Raw genomic sequence first — 19,034 nt, 5'->3', positions numbered from 1 at the left:
GGCGGCAACAGTGAGAGACTTATTTCTGGAGAGAGTAATTTTCAGAATTAGTAGTTTGAATTGTTTGAGTATGGACCTGGAAAGTATGACATTACTTTGCAGGCTATCTCTGCAGTAGACTGCAACTCCTCCCCCTTTGGCAGTTCTATCTTGACGGAAGATGTTATAGTTGGGTATGGAAATCGCTGAATTTTTGGTGGCCTTCCTGAGCCAGGATTCAGACACGGCAAGGACATCAGGGTTAGCAGAGTGTGCTAAGCAGTGAGTAATACAAACTTAGGGAGGAGGCTTCTGATGTTGACATGCATGAAACCAAGGCTTTTTCGATCACAGAAGTCAACAGATGAGGGTGCCTGGGGACATGCAGGGCCTGGGTTTACCTCCACATCACCCGCAGAACAGAGAAGGAGTAGTATGAGGGTGCGGCTAAAGGCTATCAAAACTGGTCGCCTAGAGCGTTGGGGACAGAGAATAAGAGGAGCTGGTTTCTGGGCATGGTAGAATATATTCAGGGCATAATGCGCAGACAGGGGTATGGTGGGGTGCGGGTACGGCGGAGGTAAGCCCAGGCACTGGGTGATGATGAGAGAGGTTTTATCTCTGGACATGCTGGTTGTAATGGGTGAGGTCAACGCATATGTGGGAGGTGGGACAAAGGAGGTATCAGGGGTATGAGGAGTGGGACTAGGGGCTCCATTGTGAACTAAAACAATGATAACTAACCTGAGCAACAGTATACAAGGCATATTGACATTTGAGAGAGACATACAGCGAGGCATACAGTAATCACAGGTGTTGAACTGGGAAAGCTAGCTAAAACAGTGGGTGAGACAGCAGCTAATCAGCTAGCATAACAACAGCAGGTAAAATGGCATTGACTAGGCAACGGGGCCGACAGATAAAACAAACAAGCAGAATGGAGTACCGTGAGTAATGGACAGTCCAGCGTGCATCAGCTATGTAGCCAAGTGATCAGAGTCCAGGGGGAAGCGGTGGATGGGGCAGGGGGGCTGGACTGGCGAGTGTCTTCCAGGTTAAAAAACTAACAATGACTAAATAGCTTGTAGCTAGTTAGCTGGTTAGCTTCTGGAGGTTCTTGAGTGTGTTCTAAAAATTAAAAATAATAGCGATTCCGTATCACATTGGGTGAGGCAGGTTTCCGGAAGGTATAAACAAATTTTTAAAAATCGGGAAGAGATAGAAAGTACATATGGGCCACTGCGTGTTTGGGACGCGGCGATGCAGACGGTTAGCAGGCCTGTGCTAACAAGCTAACAGATTAGCAGGCCGGGGTAAACAAGGTAGTAGGTAATTAAAGGTTGGAGTCCTTTATATGAAACCTTCTTGTTGCATAAAAGTGAGTTGCTCGTTGTGTAGACATTTTGACACGTGGGTAATGTAAGCCTTCAACAAGCTTTTGAAGTGAACACAAGTTTTATGGGTAACCAGGCTCTACAGAGACAATGTGTTCTATAGATCGAAGTCCTCAAGGCATTATAAATATATAAACATAGAAATATATTATACAACTTTTGAAGTTAATGTAATGCAATTGTTAAGAGAGAAAACCACTATGGAAAAGGGAGGAACAGCTCCTCTGGATGTGAGCATGAAAAATATTTTTAATTCACTGTCTAGTGATAAAGAACCATTTCAAAGTAAAAAGGTGTAGGCAAGAGAAATAAATATTCTGTCATTGTTGACAAAGATTGAATATGGAATCTGTCTGATATACAAAAAGCTTGGGGAAAAATACAGAGAATGTCTAACTCCTTGACAAAGACACGATGGTCTTTAACTGTTTTAGCCAAAGTAACAAAACTGGATGAGAAATTATTTCTGGAGAATCATGACAGGACATTGCAGATTGAAATATAGTTTGAGAGCTCTTGGTGAACAGATAAAAACCTTGAAAGGAGAAATTCAACAATTTCAGCCAAGGGTTGTAAAAACAGACTTGACTCCAACATGTGGACCCTTTGTTCCCTCAATCTACACTAACAATGAGTTGCACAAGGATGATCTCGCCTCAGCTATACAGGCACGAGGCGAGACCCAGATGCAGACACGGGAGGCAGATGTTTTGAGTGTGATATTTATTATAATCCAAAAGGGTAGGCAAGAGAATGGTCGTGGACAGGCAAAAGTTACAGATATTAGCCTTTGTTTTGAACAACCGTGAACATGGTGTACTTGAAGAAAAGGTTTATAGAGCTGTGGGTGTTGAAGAGCCATACATGTTTTCCTTAAGGGTCTGACCAATGCAACCACCAATTGGAGATGTGTTCAAAAATGTGTTCAAAAACCGAAACAACCGTTTGTTGAATTTGAAGAAAGGTTTAGAGCAGAAGTGGTTAGACACAGTGGGTTACCCGACATGGAAGATGAAGATGCACTCAATTTCTCCAAAAATGGGGCAATCACCCACCAGCTGATGCAATCCATACATGATGATTTGCAAAACACTTTTTTTTCCACAACTAATGACTGGGAGAAACAAAACTACTGTGACATCATCGACAGGTTGTCAATAATAAACTGGCTGTTATCAGAGTTGTGCAGGTTCCGAGTGAAACCAACATTATTCGTTCAGCAGTAGAGAAATCTGGTGTATGTCATTATTGCGTGATTTCTGGTCACTGGCAACGAGAATGTCAGAAAATTAGACGTGTTCTTATGAGGAATGACCAGGAGAAGCAGAGCCCATATAAGGGACAATGGAATCAAGACAACAGCGCCAACAACACAATGTTGATGCAGAAATGTAAGAAGCTCTCTCCGGCTCAGCAGCAGAGTTTGCTGGATGCTGTGGAGGTAAACTAATAGACCCCTCCTACATCCCATCTCAGCTGGTGTACATATGAATGGAATGGAATATATGTGAACATGATGGTAAACAACTGTGCAGTAGATGTTTCAGTAGATACAGGTGCTGAAGTCATTGTATTGCCCATATCTTATGCAAAACATATATGTCCTCAGTAAATGGGAAAGAAGATGAGAGCAACAGGAGTGGGGGAAACAGACAGATATGAAACAAACCAAATCATTATCAATTTCTATTGGTCCAATGAAGATTGATGCAGGTGTGTGGATAGGCTCATTTGAACAACCTATTTTAGGCCTTGATGTTAATATGCAGCTTGACTCTACACTGAACATTTCTGAAGGGAAGGTGACGTGGCAAATTAGACAACTGCAGGGATCTACAGTTCAGAACCATCCTATTTGGACTACGAAGAAAAATTATTGTGGGACTTTGGATATGGAACCAGTCTTCTTGGCAGGTGTTGCCCCACCTTGCACAAAACAATATCCCATTAGCATGGAAGCTATGGCTGCTACTAAAGTTGTGATTCGAGATCTATGGGACATGGGTATAGTTGAAAAGACACATTCTGCCTCTAATAGCTCAGTATGATGAGTGAAAAAATCAAGTGGTGACTGGCTTGTTGGAACAAATGGCCAACTGTGTTGGAGCCTCCGAACATCATCATACAATGTGATACACCATGTAATCCAGCTACTCTGATGCTTCCTCCAGATACCACATTACTTGAACACAACTGTTGTGAGTTGGTTTTGGATCAGCTCTCTGATGGGTTTACGAAGAGTCATCCGTTGGAAAACCCAGAGTTTAACTTATTCACAGACTGTTCAAGCATTGTGGAGGGGGGTGTGAGGAAGGCAGGCTGGGCAGTTACTACAATGGACAATGTGATAGTGACAGGGACGTTACCTGCAGGAACAGGTGGCGGAATTGGTGGCTTTGACAGAAGCATGCAAAAAGGCTGAAGGTAAACAGCTAATATCTACACAGACGCAATGTATGCTTTTGGTGTTACCCATGATTTTGGAAAAATATGGAAAAACAGAGAATTCATGACATCACTGGGATCTCCTGTGAAGAATGGACCAGAGGTGATGGCTGTACTGAATGCTCTCCAGTTACCTGGACAAGTTGTATGGGAGAATGATGTACATATATGGAGGAACATAATACTGTAACACAAGAGAAAGATACACTTATAGAGTGCATTTGCCATTCTGGTAAAATGCATTGTCTATTGTATAGGACAGGAGACCAGAGGAGGCCATGAGAGTATGGGACAGCTGAACACTCCGGCTTGCAATATGTTGTATTAAAAGTCTATTATTGAATTCACAAAGTTCTTGTAAGCGTTATATTTGAACCGATTTTCCACAACAGTTGCAATTTTGAAAATGAAAGGACATGGAAAAATCTTTACAGATGAGAGTAAAGGTAATGATCTGGCTGACAGAGCTGCCAAGGCGGCTGCCAAGAGTACACCTCTGTCACCTAATCTGATTAGGAAATACACCTCGGATGCATTGCCTACGGTATTATGTGGTATACGGGCAACACATAACAAATCAAATCAAATTGTATTGGTTACTTACACATGGTTAGCAGATGTTAATCTGTGTGTAGCGAAATGCTTGTGCTTCTAGTTACGACAATGCAGTAATATTTAACAAGTAATCTAACAAATTCACAACAACTACCTTATACACACAAATGTAAGGGATGAATAAGAATATGTACATATAAATATATGGCTGAGCAATGGCCGTGCAGCTTAGGCAAGATGCAGTAAATGGTATAGAGCAGTATATACATATGAGATGAGTGATGTAGGATATGTAAACATTATTAAAGTGGCGTTATTTAAAGTGACTAATGATAGGCATAGGCATGTAAGGCGTATAGGTGTAGCAGGTAAGGCGGAGTCAGGTGCAGGACACAGAGATGAGTAATAAACGTAACTTTACTCAAAACAACAACATTTCCAAGAAAGAAAATAATCAAGCTCACAAATGAGACCAACTTACAACTAACAAACACACACAAAACCATGGGGGAATCAGTGGGTTAAATAAGGAACATATAATTATGGGAATGGAAACCAGGTGTGTACAATGAAGACAAAACAAATGGAAAATGAAAAGTGGATCAGTGGCGGCTAGAAAACCGGTGATGTCGACCGCTGAATGCCGCCTGAACAAGGAGAGGGACCAAATTCGGCGGAAGTCGTGACAAGGCAAGATGCAGTAGATGGTATAAAACAGTAACTACATATGAGGATATATGATATATAAACATTATTAAAGTGGTGTTATTTAAGGTGACTAGTGATGCCTTTACTAAGTCCATTTATTAAAGTGGCCAGAGATTTGAGTCTGTATGTTAACAGCAGCGTCTCTATGTTAGTGATGGCTGTTTAACAGTCTGATGGCCATCAAATGATGTCAATTAGCCTATCAGAAGCTTCTAAAGCCATGACATCATTTGCTGGAATTTCTAAACTGTTTCAAGGCACAGTCAACTTAGTGTATGTAAACTTCTGACCCACTGGAATTGTGATACAGTGAAATAATATGTCTGTAAGCATTTATTGGAACAATGTCTTGTGTCATGCGCAAAGTCGATGTCCTAACCGACTTGCCAAAACTATAGTTTGTTAACGAGAAATATGTGGAGTGGTTGAAAAACGAGTTTTAATGACTCCAACCTAAGTGTATGTAAACTTCTGACTTCAAATCAAATTTTATTTGTCACATACACATGGTGAGCAGATGTGAATGCGAGTGTAGCGAAATGCTTGTGCTTCTAGTTCCGACAAGTAATCTAATCTCACAATTTCACAACAATTACCTTATACATACAAGTGTAAAGGAATGAATAAGAATATGTACATAAAAAAATACACGAATGAGTGATGGTATAGAACGGCATAGGCAAGATGCAGTAGATGGTATAGAGTACAGTATATACATATGAGATGAGTAATGTAGGGTATGTAAACATTATATGAAGTGGCATTGTTTAAAGTGTCTCGTGATACATTTATTACATCAATTTTTCCAGTGGCTGGAGTTGAGTCAGTATGTTGGCAGCAGCCACTCAATGTTAGTGATGGCTGTTTAACAGTGATGGCTTTGAGATAGAAGCTGTTTTTCAGTCTCTCGGTCCCTGCTTTGATGCACCTGTACTGACCTCGCCTTCTGGATGATAGCGGGGTGAACAGGCAGTGGCTCGGGTGGTTGTTGTTCTTGATGATCTTTTTGGCCTTCCTGTGACATCGGGTGCTGTTGGTGTCCTGGTGTCCTGGAGGGCAGGTAGTTTGCCCCCGGTGATGCGTTGTGCAGACCTCACTACCCTCTGGAGAGCCTTACAGTTATGGGCAGAGCAGTTGCCGTACCAGGCGGTGATACAGCCCAACAGGATGCTCTCGATTGTGCATCTGTAAAAGTTTCTATCTGGTAACAAGCCAAATTTCTTCAGCCTCCTGAGGTTGAAGAGGCGCTACTGCGCCTTCACCACTCTGTCTGTGTGGGTGGACCATTTCAGTTTGTCTGTGATGTGTACGCCGAGGAACTTAACTTTCTACCCTCTCCACTACTGTCCCGTCGATGTGGATAGGAGGGGGGGGGGTGCTCCCTCTGCTGTTTCCTGAAGTCCACGATCATCTCCTTTGTTTTGTTGACATCGAGTGTGAGGTTACTTTTCTGACACCACACTCAGAGGGCCCTCACCTCATCCCTGTAGGCCGTCTCGTTGTTGTTGGTAATCAAGCCTGCCACTGAACTTGATGATTGAGTTGGAGGCGTGTATGGCCACACAGTCGTGGGTGAACAAGGAGTACAGGAGGGGGCTGAGAACGCACCCTTGTGTGGCCCCAGTCTTGAGGATCAGCGGGGTGGAGATGTTGTTGCCTACCCTCACCCCCTGAGGGTGGCCCGCCATGAAGCATGGAGTAGGAGGTGTGATGGTGTGGGGGTGTTTTTCTGGTGACACTGTCAGTGATTTATTTATAATTCAAGGCACACTCAACCAGCATGGCTACCACTATCATTTGTTTTTCAACAGGACAATGACCCAACACACCTCCAGGCTGTGTAAGGGCTATTTGACCAAGAAGGAGAGTGATGGAGTGCAGCATCAGATGATCTCGTCTCCACAATCACCTGACCTCAACCCAATGAAGCTGGTTTGGGATAAGTTGGACCGCAGAGTGAAGTAAAAGCAGCCAACAAGTGCTCAGCATATGTGGGAACTCCTTCAAGACTGTTGGAAAAGCATTCCAGGTGAAGCTGGTTGAGCGAATGCCAAGAGTGTGTAAAGCTGTCATCACAGCAAAGGCTGGCTACTTTGAAGAATCTAAAATATATTTAACACTTTTTGGGTTGCTACATGATTCGATGTGTTATTTTACAGTTTGTCTTCACAAAATAAAGAAAAACACTTGAATGAGTAGGTGTGTCCATACTTTTGACCGGTACTCTATAATCCACATACAAATTCAAACGAACATACATAGTCTACTTGAACTGACTACAACCCCCCTCCCCCCTTCCAGCAGCCACCTGGAGTCAATTCGAAATATGAATATCTTCCTACTGGAGGATTATTTTCCTCCTGCGACGAAATGGGTCATATTAAGATCCAACATCTGTACAGGTGTAGGATCTTAATCCTGCTCAGGAAATGCAGATGACCTTCATGATTTACAGAAATTAACTGAACCTGCACTAACACACAGTTATATTAACAGTATTGCACATTTCATGTAGCCTGCTTTTGGCCAGCTAATAGCCTAAGCACTGATCAATCAACATTATTGACTAAATGTTCAAATCCTGTTTCTGAAGGATTATTTTGCTGTGACAATATAGGTCAAATTAAGATCCTACATCTGTACACACCAGCTTCAAATTCAGCATCTTCATTACCTCATGTCCTTTCTGCTCATACAATTTTGTTGCCATGCAAGAGCTCATAATGACAAAATCAATATTTAAATGTATTTTCTAGGCAAGTCAGTTAATAACAAATTCTTATTTTCAATGACAGCCTAGGAACAGGGGGTTAACTGCCTTGTTCAGGGACAGAACAACAGATTTGATCTGGTTAGCTCAGGGATTTGATCTTGCAACCTTTCAGTTAGAGGTCCAATGCTCTACCCACTAGGCTACCTGCCACCCCAAGTATTTTGTCTAGGTAAAGGGGTGACATAAATATATACATGATATATATACATGACATAAATATATACATGTATTCAGATTTCTAAACAAAGTGCACAGCATGTCCTTAATTCCATTCATACATAGTAATTGAGTAAGACAAGCAGGCTACTTTAAAATGTTTACTTGGAATATGTCCTGTGTTACAGTAATGTCCAAAGTTAATAAAAAAACTAAAACAGTCAATTATATTGGTGTGAAAATGGGTTACATTAAACCCCAGTTAATATAGCCACATTAGGGGGAAATGAATAAGTGCATGTACGAGTCAGTACATTTGAAGTTGGAGAGTTTGAGGAGTCTGGAGATGACTATCAAACCCTCTCCCAGGCAGAGTGAGTCATTCCACTGCACACCCACTGTACTGGCACTCCCTCTATCACCATTAGTGCTTGAAGTGTGTGTAAGATGCAACATCAACACAAGTATGTCAACAGGTTTATTCTTCAATAACATACATTTACAGAATGTGGATTGGCTACAACCATCAACTGTTCTGATGTAGCTCATAGTTCAAGAAGTAGGATCTATTGAGTACAATTCACTTCAAGTAATAATTTAAGTTGATTCAAATGTATAGCTAAATTATGAGATGGGGATTTTTGGTTGGGTGCTTATGCTCTATACACTGTGTAAATGTGTGTCTGCCTCAGACAACAACATGACTACTGGATGCCATCTTTCCATGAGTAACGTCTTTAGATCTCAAATGATCAGGCTGTATCACAACCGGCCGTGATTGGGAGTCCCATAAGGCGGCACGGCACACAATTGGCCCAGTGTCGTCCGGGTTTGGCCGGTGCAGGCCGTCCTTGTAAATAAGAATTTGTTCTTAATTGACTTGCCTAGTTAAAGGTTAAATTGAAAAGAATTATGATAAACAGTGATTATCATACTATTGAGTAATGCTTTCAAAGTAGTAGACCATGTTGGTAGGAAGAGAGGCACTCTATTAAGTAATATCACATAGAACCACACTGTCTCTCAGGAGCAGATTGAGGAATGTCTAGGCATTATCTGATATGAATCATACCACACATCATATAAAGATCTATGTGAGATAATGACAGTGAAATGTCCATGGATTTAAAACTGTATATCTATTTGAACTAAGTGTCCTCACCATTAGCCTCTACTATGTGTTATTTAAATCCTTGGAGACGTTATCAGCCATTAGAAAAATACCTACAGATAGACGGATCAAAGACTTGGCATTTCAGCTCCAATTCCTTTTACGGTGGCCACAATTAAGGGGAATGACCAGTAATGTGTTTACATATAAGTCAATTACTAGGTACATAGAAATGTAACGTTGGTAGCATCTGATAAGTACAAAATTAGTAATGACGGCTCTGTTAAAACACATCAGAATGATTTTTAGCAAGAAAATATGCCAATATACTAAACAAAAAAACAAACACAACAGAAAAAGAAAAGGCTATAATTCTGTCTCATCCCATTCACACATGACTGATGTAGAGCAACCTAGGCTACTTTTATGAACTATACTTACATTGAGGTAGCTTACATGGCACTTTTACAAGATGGTGAATATAATGAAATCAATAGAATGAACAAAATCTGCTAAATAAGTAAGCTTGTAAACATATTTTCCTTCCATTCTAGACATTTGAGTGATACATTTTTCTGCGACATCAAGATTCACAACCATATAAGTTAGCAGATAATTGAAAATAGATCAATATACATAACCAATACAAATCCACAGAGAAGAGCTGCTAGCATATTCTACCCTTACCTCCACTGTTTCCTTCTGACCAACAACAGCCCTGTAGCCACATGTAAAGCTCTGTCTTTAAACAATTGGACAGGTTCACATTGTATCCATTCGATTGTATGACATTCATTACAGTTTAATAGGACACTAAATAGATTTGACACTGCGATTCTCCAGGACTTGATTATCTCTTGACTGTTAACCTATTGAACTCTTCGAACACTGGTTTATTCGAGCATTGGTCCAATCAGACCCAGGCACGGACATCACCCCCCCAGTCCAAGCCCCGTCCATGGTACCATGCACCTGTTATTGGCTGAAACAGCAGCAGGAGTCGCAGCCTCCGGAGCAGCCCACAGAAGATGGCCGCCGCCACCACCACCAGCGGTGACATCATCACAAAGCCCAGGATGATGAGGGCGGAGCAACTGTTGTCGTCGAGGTAACGGCAGATAGGAGAGGGGGAATCTAGGACCTGCGGGGGTAGAACACAGACTGTTACATTCAGACAGAAACACACTCCAGTGATAGGGACAATTCCATTGATACAGTATGTGTTTCTGAGTTGTTTTTGTTAGTGATGCAAATGTTTGTGCTTTAGTTTAACTGAAAAGAACTGAGGGGGAAGAAGAGGTGTGTGTGTGTGTGTGTGTACACAAGAGGGACCATAAGACGGAAGGTACTGGGGTGTGTGACAGACTCTTTTCCAGTTTCCCTCTGCTGTTCACTGTAAAGATAAGAAGCAGCCCAGAGCTGCCAATACAATCCCTAGGCTGTCAATCACCTGTAAGCACCACAGAAAGAAAACAGGAGAGATATATAGAGAGAGGGAAAGAGATAGATAGGAGAGAGATAGAGGGAGGGTGAGAAAGGGAGGAAGGAAGGTGGAGAGAGAGACTGGGATGAGATGAGAGCGACAAGAGACAGATAGGTAATGGAGCTCCTGCTCTGCTTACTAGACTTGATAATCTGCGACATACATTACATAAACCAGGGTATGTGGATCCTGCTCATTGAACATCTCATTTCAAAATCATGGGAATTAATATGGAGTTGGTCTCCCCTTTGCTGCTATAACAGCCTCCACTCTTCTGGGAAGGCTTTCCACTAGATGTTGGAACATTGCAGCAAGGACTTAAGATTTCCCTTCACTGGAACTAAGGGGCCTAGCCCAAACCATGAAAAACAGCCCCAGACCATTATTCCTTTTCCACCAAACTTTACAGTTTGGCACTATGCATTGGGGCACGTAGCATTCTCCTGGTGTCCGCCAAACCCAGATTTGTCCGTCGACTCCAGAGCATGCATTTCCACTACTCCAGAGTACAATGGTGGTGTGCTTTACACCACACCAGCCGACGCTGGGCATTAAACATGGTGATCTTAGGCTTGTGCTTGGCTGCTCGGCCATGGAAACTTATTTCATGAAGCTCCTGAAGAACATGTATTGTGCTGACGTTGCTTCCAGAAGCGGTTTGGAACTCTGTCATGAATATTGCAACCGAGGATAAATTCTTTTTTTTAAAGTTACGCGCTTCAGCACTCAGCGGTCCTGTTCTGTGAGCTTGGGTGGCATATCACTTCACGGCTGAGCCGTTGTTGCTCCTAGACATTTCCACTTCACAATATCAGCTCTCTCGCAGGGCAGACTGACTTGTTGGAAAGGAGGCATCTTATGATGGCGCCACATTCAGGCCATTTTGCTGCCAATATTTGTCTATGGAGATTGTATGGCTGTGTGCTTTGTTTTTCTACACCTGTCAGCAACAGGTGTGGCTGAAATAGCCGATTCCTTTTGTATACATAGTGTACTATATACAGACACTGTCAGCAAGAGGGAAGAAAGAGTGATACAGATACACAGAGTGGGACAGACAGGCAGACAGACACGCTCATGCACACACAAACAGACAGATATTCAAAAATGCACAAAAACACTTACATACAAGTACACAAACACTCAGTGTGTTCTCGTTAGGGCTACATTCTATAAGAACCCTCTGGCATATAATTCTCTCTTTGTCAGCATTTTCAAGAGGAATTTCCCCACCCACCTTAACTGAACGCTGCAACCTCGAGCCATCATCAATCTACACACACACACACACACACACATGCACACGCACACACACACATTTTCTCCACTTTATTCTTTCTGTCTTGTCAGCATAGGCATGGGCCCAGCTGGGGACTAATTGGCACTAATTCAACAATCATGTCTTCTCATGGATATCCTCTCTCACTGTCCAATCCTTCACTTCTCCAACAGTTGATTGACATTCCCAACTGTGGCAGGCAGCAAGGGTCTATACTGGCACTTGTTATATTATATATAGTAATGTTCACAACATACTATTAGGCTACACATTACACATTACACATACCACTCACATTCTGTATATTTGTACATCCTTCCCAGCCATCACTAATGAAGACGTCTTGAAAATGCCAGTGTCTTCTGGACACTTTAAGACATGAAGAATGAATTAAAATCAAATCAAATAAATTTCTATTGATTTAATTAAAGGCAACTTTCCAAAGAAAGAGCAATCAGTGTGTTTGATCGTACACAAACTTCTTCCAAATGTCAAAAAAGTTAGCAAACAGCAGTAAAAGGAAGACAAAATACAACAGAGACAAATTTTAATGTAACATCAATAATGGAGACAAGCAAGGCCACCTGGCACGGTGCCAACTCTACCAGATGAGGGGCTGAGGAAATATGACCGCACAGTGCTGTCAGAAGGTGATTTGGGTAGTTTACTTTTTGCCAAGGGCAACAGCTGTAGATCTTAGAGGACACTTTGGCATCATTATGAGACTGATAGCGTTTACTGACGTGTCCTCGCTATGAATCTGGTCCTCGTGGCGTGTCTAAGGAGGACCGCTTCAAAATGCACATCATAATCCTGTTTTAGACACAGTCACCTGTTCTTAAAGGTGGTCTTACATGTTCGTCAGACGTTTGTCAGACGTGTTAAAGAGATTGAACGGGATCTTAAGCACTTACAAATCCATAACATATTGTACGAATTGGAATTGGTAACATATAATTCAGATTACAGAATGTTTTATGTATTTTTTGCTGGACGGAACAAAATGGATGACGTAGTACACGATTGTGCACAATTTCCGGGGACCCGTTTTGACTTGTGAACACTACTTTCAAAACTACTGGCTAAAATTATACAAAACCTTTATAAAACATCTTTAAAGGAAAATACAGGTTCAAGGAAAAGTTTCCTGTAATGCAGGAAATGTAAAACTTGAAGTTTAATTGAGGTTTAAAAAGGCTTCTGGAGTTTGTAATTTCCACTTGATTTTCCCGTATGAAAAATGTATCAACCCCTAATAAAAAGTCAATTCATTATAATACACATAATAATTCACATTTCCTGTTGCTGCAGGATTATTTTCCTTTTGCATGCAAAATGCATCAGACACTTTCTTTATTTTTAAAGTCTATATCTTGAAAACTTGATTGCTGACATGTAAAACATTTTTGGGATTGTATCAACCATGGACTAATGAAGCATACTAAAGGATAGTTTTTGAGTGGAATTTTCCCTTGAGTTCTTAAAAGTGGTCCATTGCCAAGATGCATCCAGCAATATGTCTACCTTTCTCATTCATTTGGGATTGAGTAATATACTGTAGTATAATAGGCCAATGAAGTGATGTCATCTTCTGGGTGATGTCTAAAGAAGGGTGAGGCTGACAGGGACGTCATATCTTACCCAGAAATGTAGGGGTATCTGTCTGCCCCTGATCCAGGGTGTTCCCAGACCCAGTACTGAAGTCACACAGGGTTTGCCCCAGAGTTCTGTACTTGCCCCCTACACTTCATACTCTACATACTCCCACTTGGACAGATACTTGAACCTCAACGTCCTGTCCCACCCCAAGGGTGTGTCTGTTTGCCTCTGGTCCAGGGTGTTCTCGATGTCGATTCCATGCACAACAAGAACTGAATTCTACCATTCTTTAGATACTTGGGTATGCCCGGTATACTTTTACTGTTTGGTTTTTTTACCTTTATTTAACCAGGCAAGTCAGTTAAGAACAAATTCTTATTTTCAATGACGGCCTGGGAACAGTGGGTTAACTGCCTGTTCAGGGGCAGAACGACAGATTTGTACCTTGTCAGCTCGGGGGTTTGAACTCGCAACCTTCCGGTTACTAGCCCAACGCTCTAACCACTAGGCAACCCTGCCGCCCCAGAACAAAAATGTATTGGTTAGGGGGGAGAAGGAAGGAATCTTTCATTTAAACTCATATTCAAACATCTTCATGTTAGAGCACGGCAGACAGTTAACTATCCACTAGTGGGGTTCTTATTACGTAAAGGTTATTTTAGTTCCATTTAAGTGTTAATGCCTGAGAAGCCTGTGCTATCTAGGGTTGCTAGAGACGACCCAGTTTCAGTCTTTTTGTTCTGTATCTATTTAAGTGTCTTTTTGTTCTGTATCTATGCCTAATTACCCATTACCATACTAGCTGGCAACATTCTTATCCCTTGCTTGCTAGCCAACTACGGCTAACTTACAGTCACGTCAAAAAGTGCAGCCAGAATAAAAGCAAAGTAGTTGCATTTGCGTTTGTTTAAGCTGTTTTCTAGTGACATTTATTTGGATACATCAATAACAATTAGCTGATGAGGTGGGATTTCGCCCTGGCATAGAAAACGTGCTCTCTCGTCAGGACACTGTCGTTCAGAGAAGCTAGCCAACAACACAGCTACAGTAAGACAATAACTTCAAACTGAAGCTGGAGGACTGCAAATGAGTTGCGTTTCATTTGACCTTTTTCAATTGACAATTTTTTGTATATATCCATAAAAATTATGCCAGCTGAATCATGATTTTGACTGGCTGAGAAACGCTGCCTGCCTGCCTGCCTGCCTGCCTGCCTGCCTGCCTGCCTGCCTGCCTGCCTGTCTCGTCCCAACTCACAACACGTTCCTTACTATGGGACAGCAGGAGATTGAATTTGAATATTGAAACAATGTTGCAAATGTCAGAGAGACAAACAGCAAGGTTTATACAAATCTCTGCTGTTGAAAACTAAATGTTAGTCTTAAAGAAATGTGAGATAATGTCTAGATGCTTTTTATAGTGGAGATCAAGTTTATAAGTTGCTTGGCTGAGCTGATGAGACAATGGATTGCGCAGTCAGATGGAACAGAGTAAATAGGCATTTTAATGTCATAGATTTAGCCGGTGGTAACTTGTGGAATACACACCGGCTGGAATGCGGTTTTAATTAATCAGCATTCAGGATTAGACCCACTCGTTGTAAAAATGCAAAAAAGCTGTTTAAAGGGTTGCCATGGGTTACAGAGCTCAACCTCAGGGCCAATCAGCTATGATCATGATTCTTGTGTGGTTCTCTGGCAGAGTGAGCCAGTGTTCAGCTCAGCATCAGGTCACATATTAACCAGGGGTGGGAGACTGTGAGCGGTACTGACTTGACTGGAGACGCTCTGTGACCTCAATTCTGAGATGAAATCCTACCAAGCACCAGGAAATGGCTGTCATTAGGAATTGGAATTCTAACCACAATATTCTGTTGTTGTCAAAGATTGTGTTAGAGACTTTGAGTAGCGCTATAAGCGGGCCACTACTTACCCGTGAGTGGCAGAGGAAGCCGGCGTAGAGCAGCAGTGAGGCGGGCAGCAGGACCAGGGCAAACACGGCCACCAGGACCAGGACACACACCAAGGTCAAACCCACATTCCACAGCAGCAGCCCCGCACCGCACGCCACACAGCCACAACTGCCCCGACGGCTACCCCATGCGCTGCCCTCAATGTGGGCCGTGGGAGGAGGCAGCATCTTCACCCTCTCACCCACCCAGAACTCCTCCTGCTCCTTCTCCTCGTCGCCTGAGCCCCCCTCGTCCAGATCCAAGTCCACCCCACACATCCTGATGGAGAGAGAGCGAGAGGGAGGGAGGGAGACAGCAGGAGGAAAGAGAATAATTTGATACATTTAACCGTGTAGTGTTATCAGGAGGAGAATGTCATTTTTCATTGTTGTGGTTTAATCCTACTTTTCCTACAATCACTTTTTCTCTATTTCCCCACACGTTGATGCATTTACCACTGGGATGTTATGGCCCACCACACAGCTTTGTGACTAAAGTAATGTTTGATGGACAGCTCTAAAACAGACTTTAACAAACAGAACAAATGTACTATGTATTTGGTGTAAAGCTGTCTGATCTGTGATGATGAGATATGACTAATGTGGCTGATTGTCATGTTTCTCACTGTTTTGAGTTACACAAACACAACTTTTCAGGCGATTTACCGATCAAGCTAATTTCAGAATAGGAACCTTGCTAGGCTGTGAGAATGTGAATTACTGGAGAAGGTTTGCTTGTGTAGATTGTCATGATTTGTGCCAGTGCCACCAGCCAGGAGTGAAGCTATTTCAATAATTGAAGTTTGATAATAGCACACTGAACCTCATGAGTGGAGCAGCTGGCCTTTTCCACATTCCAATAGAGATCCAATCGCATGTATCGGTTAGATGTTTATCCTGTCATATAATTCCTTGATTTAACGCAACGCTCAGTTTTAACTGTCATGTAGATATTTTATTTAGCAATAAAATGGGTTTGTAGGCCTTATGACTATTGAGGTATGCAAACAAATCCAGGAAAGGAAAGACTTATTGATCCCTCGACCTCCCTTTTGCATCTATTACAGTGGGTGAAAGTCCACTTTGTCTCGCCGTCCAGAAATGTTTTAACTTCCTTTTCCTGTGTTAACACAAAGAGTCCCACCACGACACCGGAATTAATTTGGAATTCTGACCCTTTGTAACATGTGCATGATGCTATGACGCTCAAAAGCTACACAGGAGTTGTTAGAAGGTAAAGGCTTCTTCTACATAGAAGATCCAAGAAATCCAAGGACATAGTGTCTATAATACTGTAATACGCTCACATAGTTACTGTCACAAACTCCAAACTCCACGTTTTGCTTTGCTTATTTGAGCTGTTCTTGCCATAATATGGACTTGATATTTTACCAAATAGGACTATTTTCTGTATACCACCCCTACCTTGTAACAACACTTTGACTCAAATGCATTAAGAAGGAAAGAAATTCCACAAATTAACTTTTAACAAGGCACACCTGTTATTTGAGATGAATTCCAGGTGACTACCTCATGAAACTGGTTGAGAGAATACCAAGGGTGTGCAAAAGTGTCATCAAGGTGGCTGGTTACTTTGAAGAATCTCAAATATGAAATATATTTTGATTTGTTTAACACTTGTTTAACACTTGTATGGTTACTAGATTATTCCATATGTGTTATTTCATAGCTTTGATGTCTTCACTATTATTCTACAATGTAGAAAATAGTAAAAACAAAGGAACATCCTGGAATGAGTAGGTGTGTCCAAACTTTTGACTGATATCGTGTCAATGAGAGAGAGAGAGAGAGAGAGAGAGAGAGAGAGAGAGAGAGAGAGAGAGAGAGAGATTACTGTTTATATTTCCAACCTTGTCCTCTCCTGTTCTTGTTGTGCCACAAACACAATATAGACTTATATAAAATGTCCCAGTTACCCTTACCATCACATCCAGATACATTTAATGATATTGTGTCCAATAAAGGTATATGCTATCGTTCTCTTTATCATCACCCCCACAGCCCTTCCACTTAGGCCTATCCCCACCCCATCCCTGTCACTCAGTGGAATCAATAAGAGCGATCGATCCCGCCTTCGCCTCCCCACCCCGCCAAGACTGATTGATCCGTCATTCTGAATTCAATCAGTGAGACACCTTCACCGACCGGGTGCCGAGCAGCAGCACCGCAGGACCCCCAGGAAATATCACCTCTTATTGAACACATTAATACATTCTAGACATTCTCACTACTATAAGTAACTTTGATAGCCAATACTGTCACAATAGAACAATTATTTTCCTCCAATAATTGTATGTTTGTTTGGTGTTGATGTTTCTTGTCCTTCAGTTTAGCTTCATACAGCTTTTTTTTGTCTTAAGATACAGTATTTCACAAAATAAAACAATGCAAGCTGAATTTTATTCCAAATAGGCCTACAAGGAATAATATGACATTTGCACCTACCTCACTCTGTCTTGTCACTATTTCTCAGAAGTGTCCTTTGCAATTGTTGACCCCAGAAACAGGAGCAGGTGCTGCCAAACTCTCTAGAAGATGTCAGAATAAGGCGTTTGCTGAGAACAGTAAAAACAAACAAAACAGCACCTTTTAGGATACGCACCTATTGCCTTTTGCAAGACAGTAGCACAGCGATGCGCGCGTTCTGCATGCGAGTGTATAGATGAGCAGTGCGCGGAGCGGTGCGCGGGGCGCGTGCTGTGAGTGGGTGTAGGTTACTATGTGTGTGAGAGAGAGAGAGCGAGAGTCCACCTCATCACAATCGGAAACGGCACTGTCCTCTTCAACATTAGTGACTTCACATGCACGCGGTGGAGTGAAAGTGAAATAACGGGGACGAGCAGAGCACACCAATAACACTATTAGCCTATTCACCAGTTTGAATGATGTCCCACTTCAGGCACGTGCACAGATAGGGCTCTATCTGTGTCAAGGTCGCCACCCCCAGTCCGTTGTTTGCGGCTGATAATCTGCCCTGTAGAGAGCTCGCACGCACCCGGTTGCGCCCTTTCCCCAGTCTGCCATGTATGGAGATTGCGCGCACCCGGTATCCAAACATGCATAGCTTGAGAAATGCGGTCACTGGTAAAGTATGTACATAGTTCAAGTGTGTACCTAGTTTAGTGTACCTAGTTTAAATATCAACAGTGCTTCCACAGTAGCATAACATTTGATTAACACTTGATAACACTTGATTTAGCCTACATCATCATAATTCGGTCTGGTTGGCTGATGAGTGGGTGATGTTGCAGAAATAAATAGGCCTATTCTAAGGAAGAAAATGTCTCTCTACAGAGGCATTTGGTAGGCAATGTTATGAATTTGAAGATATGAATTATGAAAGTTTTAAAAAATCAAGCATGGGGGTGCCCTTTGTTCATTTTGAGCACCTGCCCCCTTAAAGGTCTGTGCACGACCCTGTTCCATTTATATTCCCCTATTCTCTTTTATCCTGAATCGCCATTTCCAACCTTTACCTCACTTTGGAAGCTCATCTAACGTTTTTAACTCTTTAAAAAAAATGTTTTATCCAAGCTCATCTACAGCATCATAGACTTCCTCTCATCTACAGCTCCCACCGT

The 19,034-nt window shown here is 42.1% G+C and overlaps 1 protein-coding gene across 1 annotated transcript; it reads right to left on the bottom strand.

The window, feature by feature from the left end:
* Positions 1 to 8,492: 8,492 nt before the first annotated feature.
* On the bottom strand, positions 8,493 to 18,150 carry LOC135527608 (transmembrane protein 88B). The gene is made up of 3 exons (XM_064956103.1): positions 17,899 to 18,150; positions 15,415 to 15,712; positions 8,493 to 10,262 (listed from the first exon to the last, which is right to left on the bottom strand). The coding sequence occupies exons 2-3, from the start codon at positions 15,709 to 15,711 to the stop codon at positions 10,035 to 10,037; spliced, it is 525 nt and encodes a 174-aa protein (XP_064812175.1). The 5' UTR covers position 15,712; positions 17,899 to 18,150; the 3' UTR covers positions 8,493 to 10,034.
* Between the last annotated feature and the right edge of the window lie 884 nt (positions 18,151 to 19,034).

The sequence above is a fragment of the Oncorhynchus masou genome, chromosome 5 (genome assembly GCF_036934945.1).
Source record: "Oncorhynchus masou masou isolate Uvic2021 chromosome 5, UVic_Omas_1.1, whole genome shotgun sequence".
NCBI classification, from domain to species: domain Eukaryota; kingdom Metazoa; phylum Chordata; class Actinopteri; order Salmoniformes; family Salmonidae; genus Oncorhynchus; species Oncorhynchus masou.
Note: the sequence above shows the minus strand (reverse complement) of the source record. Positions and strands in the feature narration are given on the sequence as shown.

Excerpts from the sequence above, each read along its gene's own strand:
- LOC135527608 (XM_064956103.1), bottom strand. The coding sequence starts at position 15,711 with ATGTGTGGGGTGGACTTGGATCTGGACGAGGGGGGCTCAGGCGACGAG. Across the intron at positions 10,263-15,414 it reads GCTTCCTCTGCCACTCACGG|GTCCTAGATTCCCCCTCTCC; the intron begins GTAAGTAGTGGC and ends CTACCCCCGCAG.